Genomic DNA, 16910 nt, shown 5'->3' on the forward strand with positions numbered 1-16910 from the left:
AGGAGTATTGGTGCTCTAGAAAGTCACAGAATTTCAGCAGGAGGTTAGAGGGTACGTACCAATTGGACATGAAGCCGTGTGTCTGCCCCAAAGCTGTTATGTACTGAAGTTCTCCGTGACCCCATGAACCAGAACATGCCTTGGAAACTTTCACTTTCTTCTCAAAGCTTCTCCTTTTTTATGTCTATGGAGTTTTCTTGGCAAAATACTAGAGGGGATTGCCAGTTCCTTCTCCAGGTGGATCACATTTGGTCTAAACTCTCGGCTGTGACCTGTCCGTCTTGGGTGGCTCTACATGGCGTAGCTCAGAGCTTCTCTGAGTTATTCAAGCCCCTTCACCACGACAAGGCAGGGATCCATGAAGGGGGACTAAACTTTAGGAAGAACTTAATGATTGTACATTTCCGAGCACAATTCAAAGTATTGGTGCTGACCTTTAAAGCCCTAAATGGCCTTGGCCCAGTATACGTGAAGGAGCATCTCCACCCACATCGTTCTGCCCAGATACTGAGGTCCAGCTTGCGATAATACATCTATGGACATTGCCAAAATGAACGAAATTCAACCAATAGATAAAAAGATAGGCCCTAAAAATCTTTCGAAGGCAAATTGACCAAGATCAACTTTTGGCAAGACAACGTGCAACCTTGCCTTGCTAACTTGGAATATTGCAGGTTGGCAAAAGAGGGTTTCTGACCAATCCTTTGCTAAATATATCCAGAGACATGACATTGTGTTTCTCCAGGAGACCTGGAGCACAAGTGAAGTGGAGTGGAGGTCCAGCTCTGAGGGCCTTCTGGAGGTTCCCTCATTGCGAGAAGTGAGGTTACAGGGAACTAGGCAGAGGGCCTTCTCGGTAGTGGCACCCGCCCTGTGGAACGCCCTCCCACCAGATGTCAAAAAGAAAAACAATTACCAAACTTTTAGAAGATGTCTGAAGGCAGACCTCTTTAGGGAAGCTTTTAATGTTTAATAGATTATTGTATTTTAATATTCTGTTGGAAGCTGCCCAGAGTGGCTGGGGAAACCCAGCCAGATTGTTGTTGTTGTTGTTAGTAGCTGTTTGACAGTGGAACAGACTCCCTCAGACTCCTTGGAGGTTTTTAAGCAGAGGGATTTCGACTAGAAGACCCTCGGGATCCCTTCCAATTCTACCATTCTATGATTCCTGGACTCAGCACATGCTCTGAGGTCCCTGCTTTCTCAATTCCTAGCCACAATTTTGCAGGGTGGGAGCCCAGGGTTGCAGTAAAAACGAAAGAACAAACCTGAGCACTTGGGCCCTGAGCCTTCCCTGAAAGCTCTTCCAGGCGACTTGCTCCAGTTATTGCCACTGGCCTTGTGCCCATCGCTCTGTGCGCACAGAGATGCATTTGCACCTCTTCTCCAGGCTGATGTGCACTTAGGCAACGCTGCTCCCGCGAGGTTATTAATAGGTTTCCTGAACATTTCCTGCCTTGAGATGCTGCCTTGGGATTCTTCCTTCTCCTGGCTTACGGTTCACGTTGACCTTCTGTCTCAAGGTTGGTTCTTTCAAAACTTGCAATGTGCAGCGCCAGAAACCTCAAGCAAGAACAGCTTTTCAACAGGAACTCACCAGCTGTAGGAGAGTCGCATTAGTCCAGCAGCAGCCCAGGAAGCAAATAAAGTAAATAAATGGTGAGAAGAACATTGAGGTATGTTCAGATTTCATATATGTGTGTTGTGTGTGTGCTTTGCACAGGTTACAGACCCTCTGAGTGACCCTCGGCGCCCGGATCCAGCCTGGTAGCTTCAGGAGCTGCCTGTTGCTGTGGCGCCCACCATGTTGCCTCGCCGGAAGTCCCCATTTGATGTGTCCTGTGCCGTTGAACCACTCACGCACTAATAAATCTACAACATTTAAAATATAAATCTGGGGACATCACTGGTTAAGAACTTAATTTGTTCCGGAGGTCCATTCTTAACCTGAACCTGTTCTTAACCTGAGGTACCACTTTAGCTAATGGGGCCTCCTCGTGTCACCACACGATTTCAGTTCTCATCCTGAGGTAAAGTTCTTAACCTGAGGTACTATTTCTGGGTTAGCAGAGTCTGTAACCTGAAGCGTCTGTAACCCGAGGTACCACTGTAAATGAAATCCAGGGACATTCCGGGGATGGATTTTGCCAGGGGACCGATTTGTGAATCCGTGGACGGTCCCCAGGAAACAGGGACGTCAGGTAACCATACCCCTGTTCCCATCCTTCCTTCCCCCGGATAAACCACCTCAGGTGTCTGTTGTGGCTTTTTTGAGGCAACTTGGAAATCCCACTATACCCACTCCTTAAGAAATGGCGTTGCAGCGCCATGGCAGCTGTGTGCCCCTGCCCTTGTTCACTGAGAAACACCCCTGTCCAAAGAATTGGTGGGTCTCCTAACCACTCTCTCTTTTTTTTTAATAATAATTTTTATTAAGGATTTTACATTACAAAAAATGAAAAGAAAACAGAAAAAAGAAAAAATATCAAACAAAAATTGTTAAAAACAATCAATCTTTCCATCTTCTTATTTTTCATTTACTTGTTTCTCGGACCTCCTCATACCACCCTTTTTTGTATTCCAAATCAAATTATTAATTCAACAATTTCTTTCCCTCTTTTTACTACCCAAATCTTATTCTTAAATTATTGCAATCTTGGATTTTTACTTATATGAACCCATTTTTTCATATTCTTTTAAGCCATCACAGCTAGAAACCACTTAGTTCCAATCCAACATTATTCTAAAATTCCTTAATTTTACAATATCTCTGTAAATAATCTTTAAATTTCTTCCAATCTTCCTCCACTGACTCTTCTCCCTGGTCTCCTAACCACTCTCAGCATCCTTAACAAATGACAGTTCCCAATATTCTTTTTTTGGGGGGGGGAGCCATGGAGTATGATATTGCTTTATAGTGCAAATGGAGCCTTAAGAGGCATCTCGCCTCTCTGTCCTTCCCAGATGGAGAAATGGGAAATTTCAGAAGCAGCGTTCAACAGATGGCGCTCTCCCTCTTTCTTTGGCAACAACCTCTGAGATCCAAGCTTTTGTCAAGAAACTGGGGTAAATGGAGTTTGAAGTCTCAGACTGGAGGCGGGCAATTGAAATTAAAGAGATATGTATCATTGCACAAGGGAAACACATGTTTATTTGGGCCTGCACTCACCACAAGCCAAACCGTGTGTGTGTGTGTGTGTGTGTGTGTGTGTGTGTGTGTACTCTCTCTCTCTCTCACACACACACACACACACACACACAGAGTGCTTTTTTCTGGGGGGGACGCAGGGGGACGCATACCCCTAAACATTTTGCGAATCTTTGTACTTTTGTCCATTTACTGTCTTTATTTTTCCCTCTTTGAACTATAAAACAGTGATTTTCTTGAGTCAAAATGAGAGTACCCCCTAAACATTTTTTTTATAAAAAAATAGCACTCTCTCTGTGTGTATATATATATATAATCCGTAACTCCATGAAACTGGGGGTGGGGGGGGTGACAGCGGGGAATGAAGCCAGGAAACATCACTAATTATTTTATTTTTTAACAGATTGCAAGCACAAACAAGACTGTGTAAACGAAACTAGAAATGCTACTGTCAAAACAGGACCCCGTTTTTTTAAAAAAAAACAACAACAACGAAATCCCATCACAACAAAAAGAGTGGTTATTCCTTATGATGGAAGGTGAGAAGGACCCTTCCCCACCAACCTCACTTTGTCCTCAGCCTGCCATGCCTGCCTGTCTCCCTGTTTACAACCACTTCATGTGCTTTCCCAGGCTGCCAACTTCCTGGCTGCTTGACCTCAGCGTTGCTCTCCTCTAATTAATCGGAGAAGAGAGAAAACTAGAATCAGTTGCCTCGGCCGCCACCTGCTTTTGTCTCTAGCTCCACCTGCTATTGACCTCTCGGCCTTCCATCCCACCATTCCTAATGGGTACCCAGTATGTTTCCGAGCACAATTCAAAGTGTTGGTGCTGACCTTTAAAGCCCTAAACAGCCTCGGTCCAGTATACCTGAAGGAGCGTCTCCACCCCCATCATTCTGCCCAGACGCTGAGGTCCAGCAGCGAGGGCCTTCTGGCGGTTCCCTCATTGCGAGAAGCAAAGCTACAGGGAACCAGGCAGAGGGCCTTCTCGGTAGTGGCGCCCACCCTGTGGAACGCCCTTCCAGCACATGTCAAAGCGATAAACAACTACCTGACATTCAGAAGACATCTTAAGGCAGCCCTGTTCAGCGAAGTTTTTAACGTGTGATATTTTACTGTATTTTTTGTTTTTATGGAAGCCGCCTAGAGTGGCTGGGGAGGCCCAGCCAGATGGGCGGGGTATAAATAATAAATTATTATTATTATTATTATTATTATTATTATTATTATTATTATTATTATTTATTACCAGCCAGGATGTTTGTGTTACTGTGTTCTGTGAAGTGGGACCTTGTCTTTTGTTCTCTCTCTTTGCTGTCTGATGCTAGAGAGAGAGGGAGCCATGTTGCAGTGCTTTGTGTGTGTTTATATGAAAATAAAGTAGATTAGCCAAAATGCTGAGTTGCTGAGGTCTGTTAAGCAAGCTACGCAAACTCTGCGGATCCCTAAGTGTGCCGATGTCTGTTGGCATCAGTTGCTGTCATGTTCGGGCTGAAGAAAGCTTATGAAGCTCCCGAACGATTGACCAGGAGGGAGAGAACATGTGTCAGTCAGGCATGTGTCTCTACCAGGGTCCTACTAGAGTGTAGGCTGAGCTCCTGACAACAGCTAGCCTGGCTATTCCAGGATTTTGAATCCTTGCTTAGATTTTAACACTTACTGTAACCAGGAATTAGAAGGGTCTCGGCATGCGGCCTACACCCCTCCCCAAACTATAACAGCGTGTTGAACTTCGTTATTTTCTAAAAGGCTGTGTCTGGATCCAGCCCCCTAACTCGAGAAATGAGCTCTGCACCTCTTCATCAATTTCCCACTATAGTAAAGTCTTTCCAAGTTAAGGAAACCACTGGCTAGGACCAGGAAGAGCTTTAAGCTTCAGTTTTTGAGTTTTTGCTTACTAGCACAATCCTGTTGTCAAAGTTCTGCCTCCTTCCCCTTTCCACACCCTGAACAAAGGACATTCCTGGACAATGAATAGCCAGCAAGGATATTATTTTGGTGCCCCTATGGCCCTCTTGTTAACATATTAACATCAGCTATTTGTGCCTCAAAGCTCTTAGAATCATAAAGTGAGAACAGACCCAAAATAAATAAAATAAAATTCCTAGCGTTATGAGAAGCCTCCATCAGAGACCACTAAATTTTCAAACTTGGGTCCCCAGCTGTTGTTGGACTACAACTCCCATCATCCCTGGCCACTGGTCCTGCTAGCTAGGAGTGATGGGAGTTGTAGTCCATCAACAGCTGGGGACCCAAGTTTGAGAAATGGTTTCCACACACAAATAGCTCAACCTGCACAAGCCAAGGGCAAATTTACTATCAAAGAAGTAGCTCCAAGATAACTCAAGTAAGCCTTATGCCCAAGTATCCCACATTAGAAAGAAATCAGAGGATTAGATCGAAATTACGTAAATCCGTTTTAGTTCCCATCACTATCAAGTACAGTGGTACCTCGGATTACAGACGCTTCAGGTTACAGACGCTTCAGGTTACAGACTCCGCTAACCCAGAAATAGTACCTCGGGTTAAGAACTTTGCTTCAGGATGAGAACACAAATTGTGCAGTGTGGCGCAGCAGCAGCAGGAGGCCCCATTAGCTAAAGTGGTGCTTCAGGTTAAGAACAGTTTCAGGTTAAGAACAGACCTCCAGAACGAATTAAGTTCTTAACCCGAGGTAGCGCTGTAGTGGGGTTTGCAGATCCGACCAAAGCCCCTCCCCCACAAGAAAACCCGAGCTTTCTCTCTCTCCTCTCAACCTCTGCCATTGCTGTTCTCGAGGCCTAACTTTTAATGTTTAATTGGATCCCAAAGTCAGTGGACTTTGCCCACCTGGTTGCTGCAGCTAAACAGCCCAGACAAAAGACAAGAAAGTGGAAGTCCCCACCTGGAGAAGTCTTCAGGATGCTTTTGCCGTGCTCCAGTGCGGACTAGGAAACCAACCATTGGCAGGTAAGTACTGTGGTCTGTTAACCATCTCAAACAAATAAATAAATCGTTTCCTCCTGTGTCTATACCATCCCTTCTCCAAGGCACTCAAAGTGGACCTTCAGAGGTTCCACATTAACCTCAAAGAGCCGTCAGGGAAGCTGTGGGAGGGAGTTGCCTTGTAGCTCCCAAGCAACTTTCATGCCTGTAATGGGATTCAAACTCAGACCTTCTTTGTCTGAGCTCAGGGAAAGCCAATCTAGAGTCCTACAGATGTTGTTGCACTCTAGCTCCAATCAACCTTAGCCAATGGTAAGAGATTGATAACTTTCTTGTACATGGTTTTTGTCTCACCCTCTTCTAAAGCCATCCACATCAGTTGCCGCTAGTACTTTTTGCGGTAGCAAACTGGTTTTTGATCCATTTTAACATCTCTCCCCATCCGTCTCCCCTTTTAACACACCTCCTTCAACCTTCCTTGATATCTGGTTTGTTAGAATGTCTTGAATTCGTACCTTCAGAAGCTTCTTTTTAATATACCACCAGGTGAGAGGATGCAATGATGCTAATTTGCTGACATGGACAGAAGTCCCAGCGTGAGATCACGGGCTTCCCAGAGATTGTCGAATACTTCGGAGTCGCCGGGGAGAAAACAGAATTTTGGACCCGCACCTCTGGGAAGAAAGTCCGTTTCGGAATTAGTGGTTCAGTAAGGAGAATGCCTTTAGCATTTTTTTAAGAGTGGCTTTAATTACTTATTTCCTGGTGTTGCTTTTTTCCCTTGGCTTTCTTTGATAGGTAAAGTGTTATTTTGCTATACAAGCAACGCAAACTGAAAATGAAAGGGCATCAATCACTAAAGCCCAAGAAACGGTCTCAAAAAGGGGCAATTCATCGACAACCCTCATGCCACCTCCGAACAGCAAGAAAAAGCAGGGAAACTTTTAACTAACTGTGCAGGGGATCTCAGCTGAACGTTGCTTATTTTGAATAGCATTACTGGAGGAGCTTGGCCACGGGATAAGGAATTTCTGTTTGTTTTTTTATAATAATTTTTAATGATTTTCAAAACATATAACATACAACAAACACCAACAAAAGAAAACACATATATCTCAACAAACAAAAACATACAAATAAAATTGACTTCCCCATACCTCCCTTTTACCGCATCCTTATTTTTCCATTTTTTAGCAACCCTTAAATCAATTTTTCTAATTAACTATCTTTTGAATTTTCTTAAGATTAACATTTACAGCTGTAATTCTCTGTTTCTTACCCCTTAACATCTTATCAATCCACAATTTTACAACAGTTTTTAAGATATACTTTAAATTTTCCCCAGTCCTCCTCCACTGTCTCTTTCCTCTGGTCGCGGATTCTGCCGGTCATCTCTGCCAGTCCCATATATTCCGTCACCTTCGTCTGCCATTCTTCTAGGAATTTCTGGATAAGGAATTTCTGGATAAGACAGCATGATAGTAACCAAATGCCTTGCGGAGACTCTGTTTTAATCCCAGTTCCAGCTGAGGGGAAAAACAGCCTCTGAGAAGTGAAAGATAATCCACATACCTCCCAAACTGTTCCACCATAACCCCAAACACAGCCTCTCCCTTCCCACTAAATTACTGGTGGTCCAGGAGCAGCAACAACAAATGGCTGGAGAGAGATGGAGGTGGGGTTCAATTATCTCCATTTCTCCCTTTCCCTTTGTGTTGGCTAATAGCATGCCAGGGTGCAGGGACATACAGTGGTACCTCGGGTTACAGACACTTCAGGTTACGTACGCTTCAGGTTACAGACTCCGCTAACCCAGAAATCGTACCTCAGGTTAAGAACTTTGATTCCGGATGAGAACAGAAATCGTGCTCCGGCGGCGCGGCAGCAGCAGGAGGCCCCATTAGCTAAAGTGGTGCTTCAGGTTAAGAACAGTTTCAGGTTAAGAACGGACCTCCAGAACGAATTAAGTACTTAACCTGAGCCACCGCTGTATGGAAGATGTAGTTCTCATAAGGTGGGGAACCTGTGGCATTTTGGGTAGTGTTACCAGACGTCCCCGTTTCCCGGGGACAGTCCCCAGATTTGAGACTAAGCCCCTGGACAAATTCCATCCCTGCAATGTCCCCAGATTTCATCTAATGTCCCTGGGAAACACAGCGGTGGCAGTCTCAGCAGCCCGGAGCGCGCCGGGCTCTGGCTGGCTTCAGGAGCTGCTCAGATGTCCCCATATGATGGTGGTGCAGGGGCTCTCAGATACAGCTTCCGGGCTGCCTCCACCTTCCCTGACCCCAGCAACTACCGTATTTTTCGTCCCATAGGACGCTCCGTCCCATAGGACGCACCTAGTTTTTTTGGGGGGGAAATAAAGGAATTTTCCCCCCTTTATTTCCCCCCCAAAAGCAGGTCAGGGAAACCGAACCAGGTCGAGGAACAGTGGGATGGCGGCGCTGCGCCTCCCTGCTGTCCCCCGAGCTTGTGGGGCTGGCCGATGTCTGCCCGGCGCGAGGGGCACTCTGCTTCAGGGTGCCCTGCCCACCAGGCGGCAGGCTGCTATCTGCAGCGTGGGGAGCCCTGCGGGGAACTCCTGCAGGGCTCCCCATGCAGCGGATGTCTGTCGGGCGTGTGGGGCGCTCTGCTTCAGGGTGCCCTGCGCGCCGGGCGGCAGGCTGCTATCCACAGCATGGGGAGCCCTGCAGGGAACTCCTGCAGGGCTGCCTAGGCTACGGATGTGTTCCCGAAGCACCGGGCGCTCTGCTTTCAGGGCGCCCGGTGCTCTGGGAAGCAGACTACTATCCGCAGCCTAGACAGCCCTGCGGGAACTTCCGCAGGGCTGCCTAGGCTGCGGATTTCTTCCTGAAGCCTGGAAAGCGAGAGGGGTTGGTGCGCACCGACCCCTCTCGCTCTCCAAGCTTCAGTGAAAGCCTGCATTCACCCCACAGGACGCACCCAGATTTCCCCTTTATTTTTGGAGGGGGAAAAGTGCGTCCTATAGGGCGAAAAATACAGTAAGCTGCGAAGGGAGGCTTCATGCTGCCTATCGGAGCAGCCTCCCAAATCCTACTTGCATGCAAGCAGGAGCGGGCAGGGATATCTCAGCTGTGAAGGGAGGCTTCACACTGCCTATCAGAGCTTGTGTGCAAGCAGGAGGGGGCAGGGATCTCTCAGTTAGGCAACGGGAAGCCTCCCTTCCCAGCTGAGGGATCCCCGTCCCCTCCTGCTTGCACACAAGTAGGAATGGGATTGGGCCTGCTCCGATGGAAAGGGAGGCATCACGCTGCCCGAACCTCACTGCCACCTCCGCTCTCGGCCCTACTTCTCTGCCTTCCATGCCTGACCCACCGCACACCGCTTCCCCACCACCGAAGAACCAACAACTCAGGGGCTGCCCAGGTTCATGGAGAAAGGAGATAGAAGCCTCAGAGGAAGGGGAAATGTGGTGGTTGAGTTCAAGGTGATGGCCGCCCCTCAGCCACCACCATCGCTGCAGCATCAACGTCCCAAACGCGTCGTGATTAATTAATTAATTAAAGTGTCCCCGGATTCATTGGAAAAAATCTGGCAACCTTAACTTTGGGTGCTGTTGGACACCAACTCCCATAAAACCCAGCCAGCACTGGTCAGAAGTGATGGGAGATGTCACCCCAAGTGGCCATGAGTTCCACAGGTTGGCCAGTCCTGTCCTAAGGGCTCCCCAGGGAGGTGGTATGACTGGTTCATTTTTGTTTCCCTGAGGTACCTGTTTTCCTTCTTGCAGGTATCAGAATATATCAGAAAATGCTTCCACAACTGAAGAGAAGCCACAGGTGAGCGAGAAGGCCGAAGAGGTTTAAATTAGACGGTGAACTGCCCTGAAATCTTTGGATGAAAGGCGGTATATAAATTTAATAAATTGACCTATTCCTCCCTCACCCCAACGGCATACGAATCAATATGGCTATCAAGACCCAGCAATGTCCTCTCACACACAGACGAACCACACTGCAACAAAAACTCTGCCTCCCTCTTGACACTCTGCTTCTTTTGCAGAATATATATTTAAATAAAACTTCCTCTTCCACAAAATTCAAAGGGTGCAGGGGTTTCGCTTCAGAATTTAGAAGACATATAAAGGCAGTTTTTTTAAAAAAACTGTTTAAAGTTTTGTTATGTTTTTCTGTATATTGGAAGCCAATGGGTGAGGTACAATTATTATTATTATTATTATTATTATTATTATTATTATTATTATTATTATTATTATTTAGGGCAATGGTAACTGAACAGAGGCACCTGGTGGCCCCCAAGATTTAGGGGGGGCAACACCCTTTAAACAAATATTGAGGGGACCGAGGTGCCTTTGGCCCCTAGAGTTGGCACACCTGGACCCACATATGGAGTTCAGGGGGACGGATAATGTTGAAAATAAATGGGTACTGCGTGTTTTTTTTAAAAAAATAGCCGTCCGGTTCATGAATAATCATGGCAAGGAGAGTCGTTCAAGTGTAACAGGTCACCTGACTGGAGAGTGAATTTCGAAGCGAGAGAAGGTTAAACATTGCAGGACGAGTCTTTTCCCCCAGTGGCATGTGCTAAAATAACAGTATACCGTATATGGGATATATGGTGTAGCCGGTAAGCCTGTTCTTTGTTACAGTTTCAGGTCCTAGAGAGAAGGATTCTGCAGAAGGCCCCAGCGGGTGGGTCTGGCCCCGAATCAGACGTCATCCAAAACAATGACCCCAGAGCCCCCAGGAGCAGATCCGCGGAGAATTTCACTCTCCGACAAACCAGAGAAGTGAAGAACAAGAGCTCTGATTCCCAGGCTAGCATTGACTCCCGAAGAGCTGCATCCTCACCAAGCCTTGGCGGATTCCTTGCCAGAACATCAGCTGCTGACCTTCGTAGGAACAGCCAGATCGAGTCCGGGAAAATGGCAGCCACCCACCAGCCGAGCGCTGGGTCCAAGCCTGCTTCCGTGCTCCTTTCCCAGGGAAACAGCAGAAGAGAGGGGAAGTACGCCGTCGTCACCCACCTGCAAGAAAACAAATTGGACAGTGAGGTGGGTGCCCTTTCTTATTCCAAAGAGCGTGAGGGAGGGGCAAGAATCCTGAAAGATACTCAGAGTATGCTCTTTATTCAGCTTATAAGGGATGTGGGTGGCGCTGTGGGTTAAACCACAGAGCCTAGGACTTGCCGATCAGAAGGTCGGCGGTTCGAATCCCTACGACGGGGTGAGCTCCCGTTGCTCAGTCCCTGCTCCTGCCAACCTAGCAGCTCAAAAGCACGTCAAAGTGCAAGTAGATAAATAGGTACCGCTCTAGTGGGAAGGTGGACGGCATTTCCGTGCGCTGCTCTGGTTCACCAGAAGCGGCTTAGTCATGCTGGCCACATGACCTGGAAGCTGTACGCCGCCTCCCTCGGCCAATAAAGCGCCGCCACCCCAGAGACAACCACGACTGTACCTAATGGTCAGGGGTCCCTTTACCTTTACCTTATTCAGCTCATAGTAGTGAGGGAATGGAAGTTCCCCAAAAATATCTGCTTTATATACATTATTTACACATTGGGCCCCACGTGATTGGCTAATTCCGGGATTCTCCTGTAGGCCAATCCGGTTGCGGATTCACTTCCACCTGGAGCTGGATTGGGTGGCTCCTGTGGACCAATCAGACTGCATTCTGAATCCTATTGTTCTAGGACCAATCAGGCTGCTGCATTTTGGATCCTATTCAACTCAGTACATAACAAATCCTGTCTGAAATCTTGGAAAGCTACGGCCAGTTAGTGTTTACAATACTGAGACAGTTGAACCCAGTGGGCAAACGTATACTAAGGCAGCTTCCCAGGTCCCATTTTCAATCATAGCTCAGCTGGTAGAGCATGAGACTCTTTAATCCCAGGATTGTGGGTTCGAATCCCATGTTCGGTCAAAGATTCCTACTTTGAAGGGGGTTGGACTAGATCAGTGTTTTTCAACCTTTTTTGGGCAAAGGCACACTTGTTTTGGGCAAAGGCACACTTGTTTCATGAAAAAAATCACGAGGCACACCACCATTAGAAAATGTTAAAAAAGATAACTCTGTGCCTATATTGACTATACATAAAGTAATTCTCTTGAATAGGAATCAAATAAACACAAAGAAAGTATGTTATAATTACTTTATTATGAAATAGTAAGTAAACAGAAATATGAAAAATTATAAAATACTTTATTTTTAAATCTTTCGAATTTTTCAATTTTTCCCACGGCACACCAGGCAACATCTCGCGGCACACTAGTGTGCCACGGAACAGTGGTTGAAAAACACTGGACTAGATGACCGGCGTGATCCCTTCCAACATCTATGATTCTGTGAATCCCTGGACTAGAGTTTTAAAGGATGAGGTATCAGCTGTTGGGAAAGGGATAGAAAAGACTTGGCCTGAGTGAGAAAACACATGTTCAGATGTTAGACCTGTTGAAATCAACACACCTCGCTTAATGTGTTCTGTTTCTTCATGAGGTCTAGAGACTTCAGCAAGTGACTTCACACCATGCCCATTGGCCTCATAACACACCTTGTCTTGTCACTTTGTCACCATCCAGGAAGCGCTACTCACAAGGAGAAAGAAGGCATCTCCTCTCCCTTCGACAACGCTTGGTGCAGCTGCTACCTGCGCCTCAAGAAAAGTCAACAGCTGTGAGTGAACTAATCTGTTTTCCTGGGGGGGAATCCTTCCTATTCGCAACCATGATCCGGTCAAGATTTGGCATACAGTCATACCTCGGGTTATATGTGCTTCAGATTCAGATTGAGCGTTTTCAAGTTACGCTCCGTGGCGACCCGGAAGTAATGGAGCACATTACTTCTGGGTTTCGCTGCATGCGCAGACACTCAAAATGACATCACGCACATGCACGGAAGCGGCAAAACACAACCCACGCACGTGCAGAAACGCAGTCATGTCTTACGTGTTACTCAGGATGTGAACGGGGCTCCGGAACGGATCCTGTTCGCATCCAGAGGTACCACTGTAATGACATGTCCCCAAGCAATCGTGTCACCTCAAGAACTTGTAAAGGTAAAGGGACCCCTGACCATTAGGTCCAGTCACGGACGACTCTGGGGTTGCAGCGCTCATCTCGCTTTATTGGTCGAAGGAGCCGGCCTACAGCTTCTGGGTCATGTGGCCAGCAGGACTAAGCTGCTTCTGGTGAACCAGAGCAGTGCACGGAAACGCCATTTACGTTCCCGCTAGAGTGGTACCTATTTATCTACTTGCACTTTGACGTGCTTTCGAACTGCTAGGTTGGCAGGAGCAGGGACCGAGCAATGGGAGCTCACCCCATCGCGGGGATTCGAACCACCATCCTTCTGATCGGCAAGCCCTAGGCTCAATGGTTTACACCACAGAGCCACCCACGTCCCTTGTTGTTGTTGTTGTTTAGTCGTTTAGACTAGAGCACGTCAGGCACTCCTGTCTTCCACTGCCTCCCACAGTTTGGTCAAACTCATGCTGGTAGCTTCGAGAACACTGTCCAACCATCTCGTCCTCTGTCGTCCCCTTCTCCTTGTGCCCTCCATCTTTCCCAACATCAGGGTCTTTTCCAGGGAGTCTTCTCTTCTCATGAGGTGGCCAAAGTATTGGAGCCTCAGCTTCAGGATCTGTCCTTCCAGTGAGCACTCAGGGCTGATTTCCTTCAGAATGGATAGGTTTGATCTTCTTGCAGTCCATGGGACTCTCAAGAGTCTCCTCCAGGACCATAATTCAAAAGCATCAATTATTTGGCGATCAGCCTTCTTTATGGTCCAGCTCTCACTTCCATACATCACTACTGGGAAAACCATGGCTTTAACTATATGGACCTTTGTTGGCAAGGTGATGTCTCAAGGTGATGCCCCACGTCCCTTACCCTTGCTTCAATCTCTTCTCTACTTTTGCATCACTTGAAGAATTTTATAAACTCATTAAAAATACCAAGGTGGGGAGGGGGAAAAGGAAAAACTTGGTGTTCCCCCACACTGCACAACAACCACAGATCTTGCTAGAAAAGACAACAGGACTTTTATGATTGAAGTGCTGTTCTATTCTCACCAATTTATCGGCGGGGTTTCTATTAAAATGTTGTTAGAGAAATCACCATTGAGAAAGCTCGGACTGCCACCTGGTGGGGAGTGTGCTGTTTGCTTTTCCTGGAAATCCTAATTCAGGGATGGGGACCTTGTGGTCCTCCATAAATTGTTGGACTCCAACTACCATAATATTGTGTGAAGGCAATAGCCCTCCCATGTTTGGCCACTTCCTCTGTGGCTATGAGTGTGGAAGAAGATTGTAATTCCCAAACACATCCATTCATCGGAAGTATGTTTGCCCTGTTCATAGCTACTGAGAAATGTGTGGAGGTTGGTTATGATTCTGCTGCTCCTTTACATGCCATCAGGGCAGGACTTTGGGGCAGAGGTCCATGGCCCCATGCAACAGAGCAGGACCGGCCCACCCATGAGGCAAAGTGAGACGACTGTCTCAGGCAGCAAGACCCACAGTGACGGCAAATCCCAGTGCAGAGATTTATCTACTTGTTCCTGATGTAAATCTTCCCTCACCCCTTCTTCCCTGGCAGGGAAGGGAGGGACGCCATTTTGTTGCTTGCCTTAGGCGCCAAAATGTCTTGGGCCAGTCCTGCAACAGAGTGAACAGGAGGGCCGCCAAACACAGCAAAGTGCAATTATTATTATTATTAAATTTACATACCGCCCTTCATCAAAATATCTCAGGGCGGTTCATGTTTTGAAGTAATAGTGAAGTAATAGACATTGGCATCTATGTGGAGAGAGGGGGGCATGAGACCATTATGTCTGGAGTCTAACATTATGTTGTTTACGGAAGTTTTTAATGTTTGATGTTTTATTGCACTTTTAATTCTGTTCGGAGCTTCCCAGAGTGGTGCACACCGACCCCTCTCGCTCTCCAGGCTCCAGGAAGCTATCCGCAAGCCTTGTGCGCCCGGGGGGAGTTCCCCCAGGTGTGCAAGGCTTGCGGGCGGCAGCCTGCAGCCCAGAGCACGGGCGCCCTCCAGAGGACGGCCCGTGCTTCGCGCAGGTGTCGGCAAGCCTCGCGCACCCGGGGGATCTCCCCCCGGGAGCGCAAGTCTCGCGGGCAGCAGCCTGCAGCGCGGAGCATGGGGCGCCCTCCGGAGGATGCCCCGTGCTTCGCGCAGGTGTCCGGAAGCCTTGAGAGCCCGGCGGGAGTTGTCGCCTGGCTCGCAAGACTTGCGGATAGCAGCCTGTTCTGGGGGCTGGGGTTGGGGGAAGCTCAGGCTTCCCCCGCCCCAGCCCAGCGGCTGGGGGGGGATAATTTTTTTTTATTCATTCCCCCCCCCCAAAAAAAGAGGTGCGTCCTATGGGCCAGTGCGTCCTATAGGGCGAAAAATACGGTATTTCAATATCTAGCATCTATCTATATCTATCTATCTATCTATCATCTATCTATCTATCTATCTATCATCTATCTATCTATCTATCTATCATCTATCTATCTATCTATCTATCTATCTATCATCTATCTATCATCTATCTATCATCTATCTATCTATCTATCATCTATCTATCTATCTATCTATCTATCTATCTATCTATCTATCATCTATCTATCTATCATCTATCTATCTATCTATCTATCTATCTATCTATCTATCTATCATCTATCTATCTATCTATCTATCTATCATCTATCTATCTATCTATCTATCTATCTATCTATCTATCTATCTATCTAGCTATCTATCATCTATCTATCATCTATCTATCATCTATCTATCTTTATCTACCGTCTTCTCTTTATCTTTTCTGTCTCCCTATTTCTTGATTTTTTTTTCTTTCTCCATATTTTGGTTTCTCATTATTCTCCGTCTTTAACGACAAAAGTTTGACTTTTGTTGTATTTTATGTTGATAACCTGAGACGGGCCCAGGCTCTCTCACCCTTGGGGGGGGTGTGACTGCTTATTCATGGCTCTTTATTTAAGCTGCGTTACGGAAGGCCTCAGAAGCATACCTTTTATGCACCGCATCCATAAATAAGCTAATTGTCATGAAGGAGGCATTTCTGTGTGCTGTTGTTTAGTGTCCAGGGTGAAGGTGAATGAATCTGCAGGGGAGAGGAATCCACCGGCATGAGGTCACCCTTTCCGTTCTTGGGGAAGCTTCATTTCCCAGCCCCCAGGCCTCTAAATGCACTTGCCAGCAATGACATCTGACACTGGGAAAAGCCATTCCTTTCCCAAAAATGCTCCTGAAATGTTTGGTCACCCGAGTGTCACCCAGAGCTCGGCTGTCACAAGCCCGGGTGATACAATAACACATTTGTGACATAGCTACGAGATGCGTAGGGATGAGCGGACCGGTTAGTTTTTGCTGCCTCTTCTGTTTTCTCATTTTCTCAAGGATTATTTATTCATTCAACTTAACAAAATGTATAGAACCAAGCGTTTCCAAAACAAAAAGCAAAATAAAACAAAGCAAACATGAAAATTGTAATAAAGAGCAAATAAATAAAAGACCAAGTTTAAAAACTGATATTTTTAAAAATCGACATGTAATTAAAATCAGGAGTTGATATAAAATCAGATTAAAACAGATAGCCAAGGCCAGGCATGTCCAAAGTCTGTTTTGGGGGCCTAATTCGGCCCGCCAGTCAGTTTAATCCGGCCCCTGTGGCAGTTTATTTATTTCCTGGGGTACAATCCTAAAAAAACCCTCAACAACTTCAATCCTAAAAAAAAAGCCCAATAACTTTGGTAGGCCCTTTGGTCGGTCCCCACGGCCCTTCACTTCATCAAATCTGGCCCTCTTTGAAAAAAGTTTGGACATTACTGGC

General features: G+C 46.7%; 1 protein-coding gene across 1 annotated transcript; it reads left to right on the top strand.

The window, feature by feature from the left end:
* Nucleotides 1-5838: 5838 nt before the first annotated feature.
* LOC309380831 (uncharacterized protein) lies at nucleotides 5839-12742 on the top strand (the record flags this gene model as incomplete). The annotated part of the gene is made up of 5 exons (XM_081930929.1): nucleotides 5839-6099; nucleotides 6622-6784; nucleotides 9830-9878; nucleotides 10715-11113; nucleotides 12641-12742. Exons 2-5 carry the CDS (start codon nucleotides 6654-6656, stop codon nucleotides 12740-12742), a joined length of 681 nt encoding a protein of 226 aa, XP_081787055.1. The 5' UTR covers nucleotides 5839-6099; nucleotides 6622-6653.
* Between the last annotated feature and the right edge of the window lie 4168 nt (nucleotides 12743-16910).

Source organism: Podarcis melisellensis (genome assembly GCF_964234715.1).
Source record: "Podarcis melisellensis genome assembly, chromosome: 12".
In the NCBI taxonomy this organism is placed as follows: Eukaryota; Metazoa; Chordata; class Lepidosauria; order Squamata; family Lacertidae; genus Podarcis; species Podarcis melisellensis.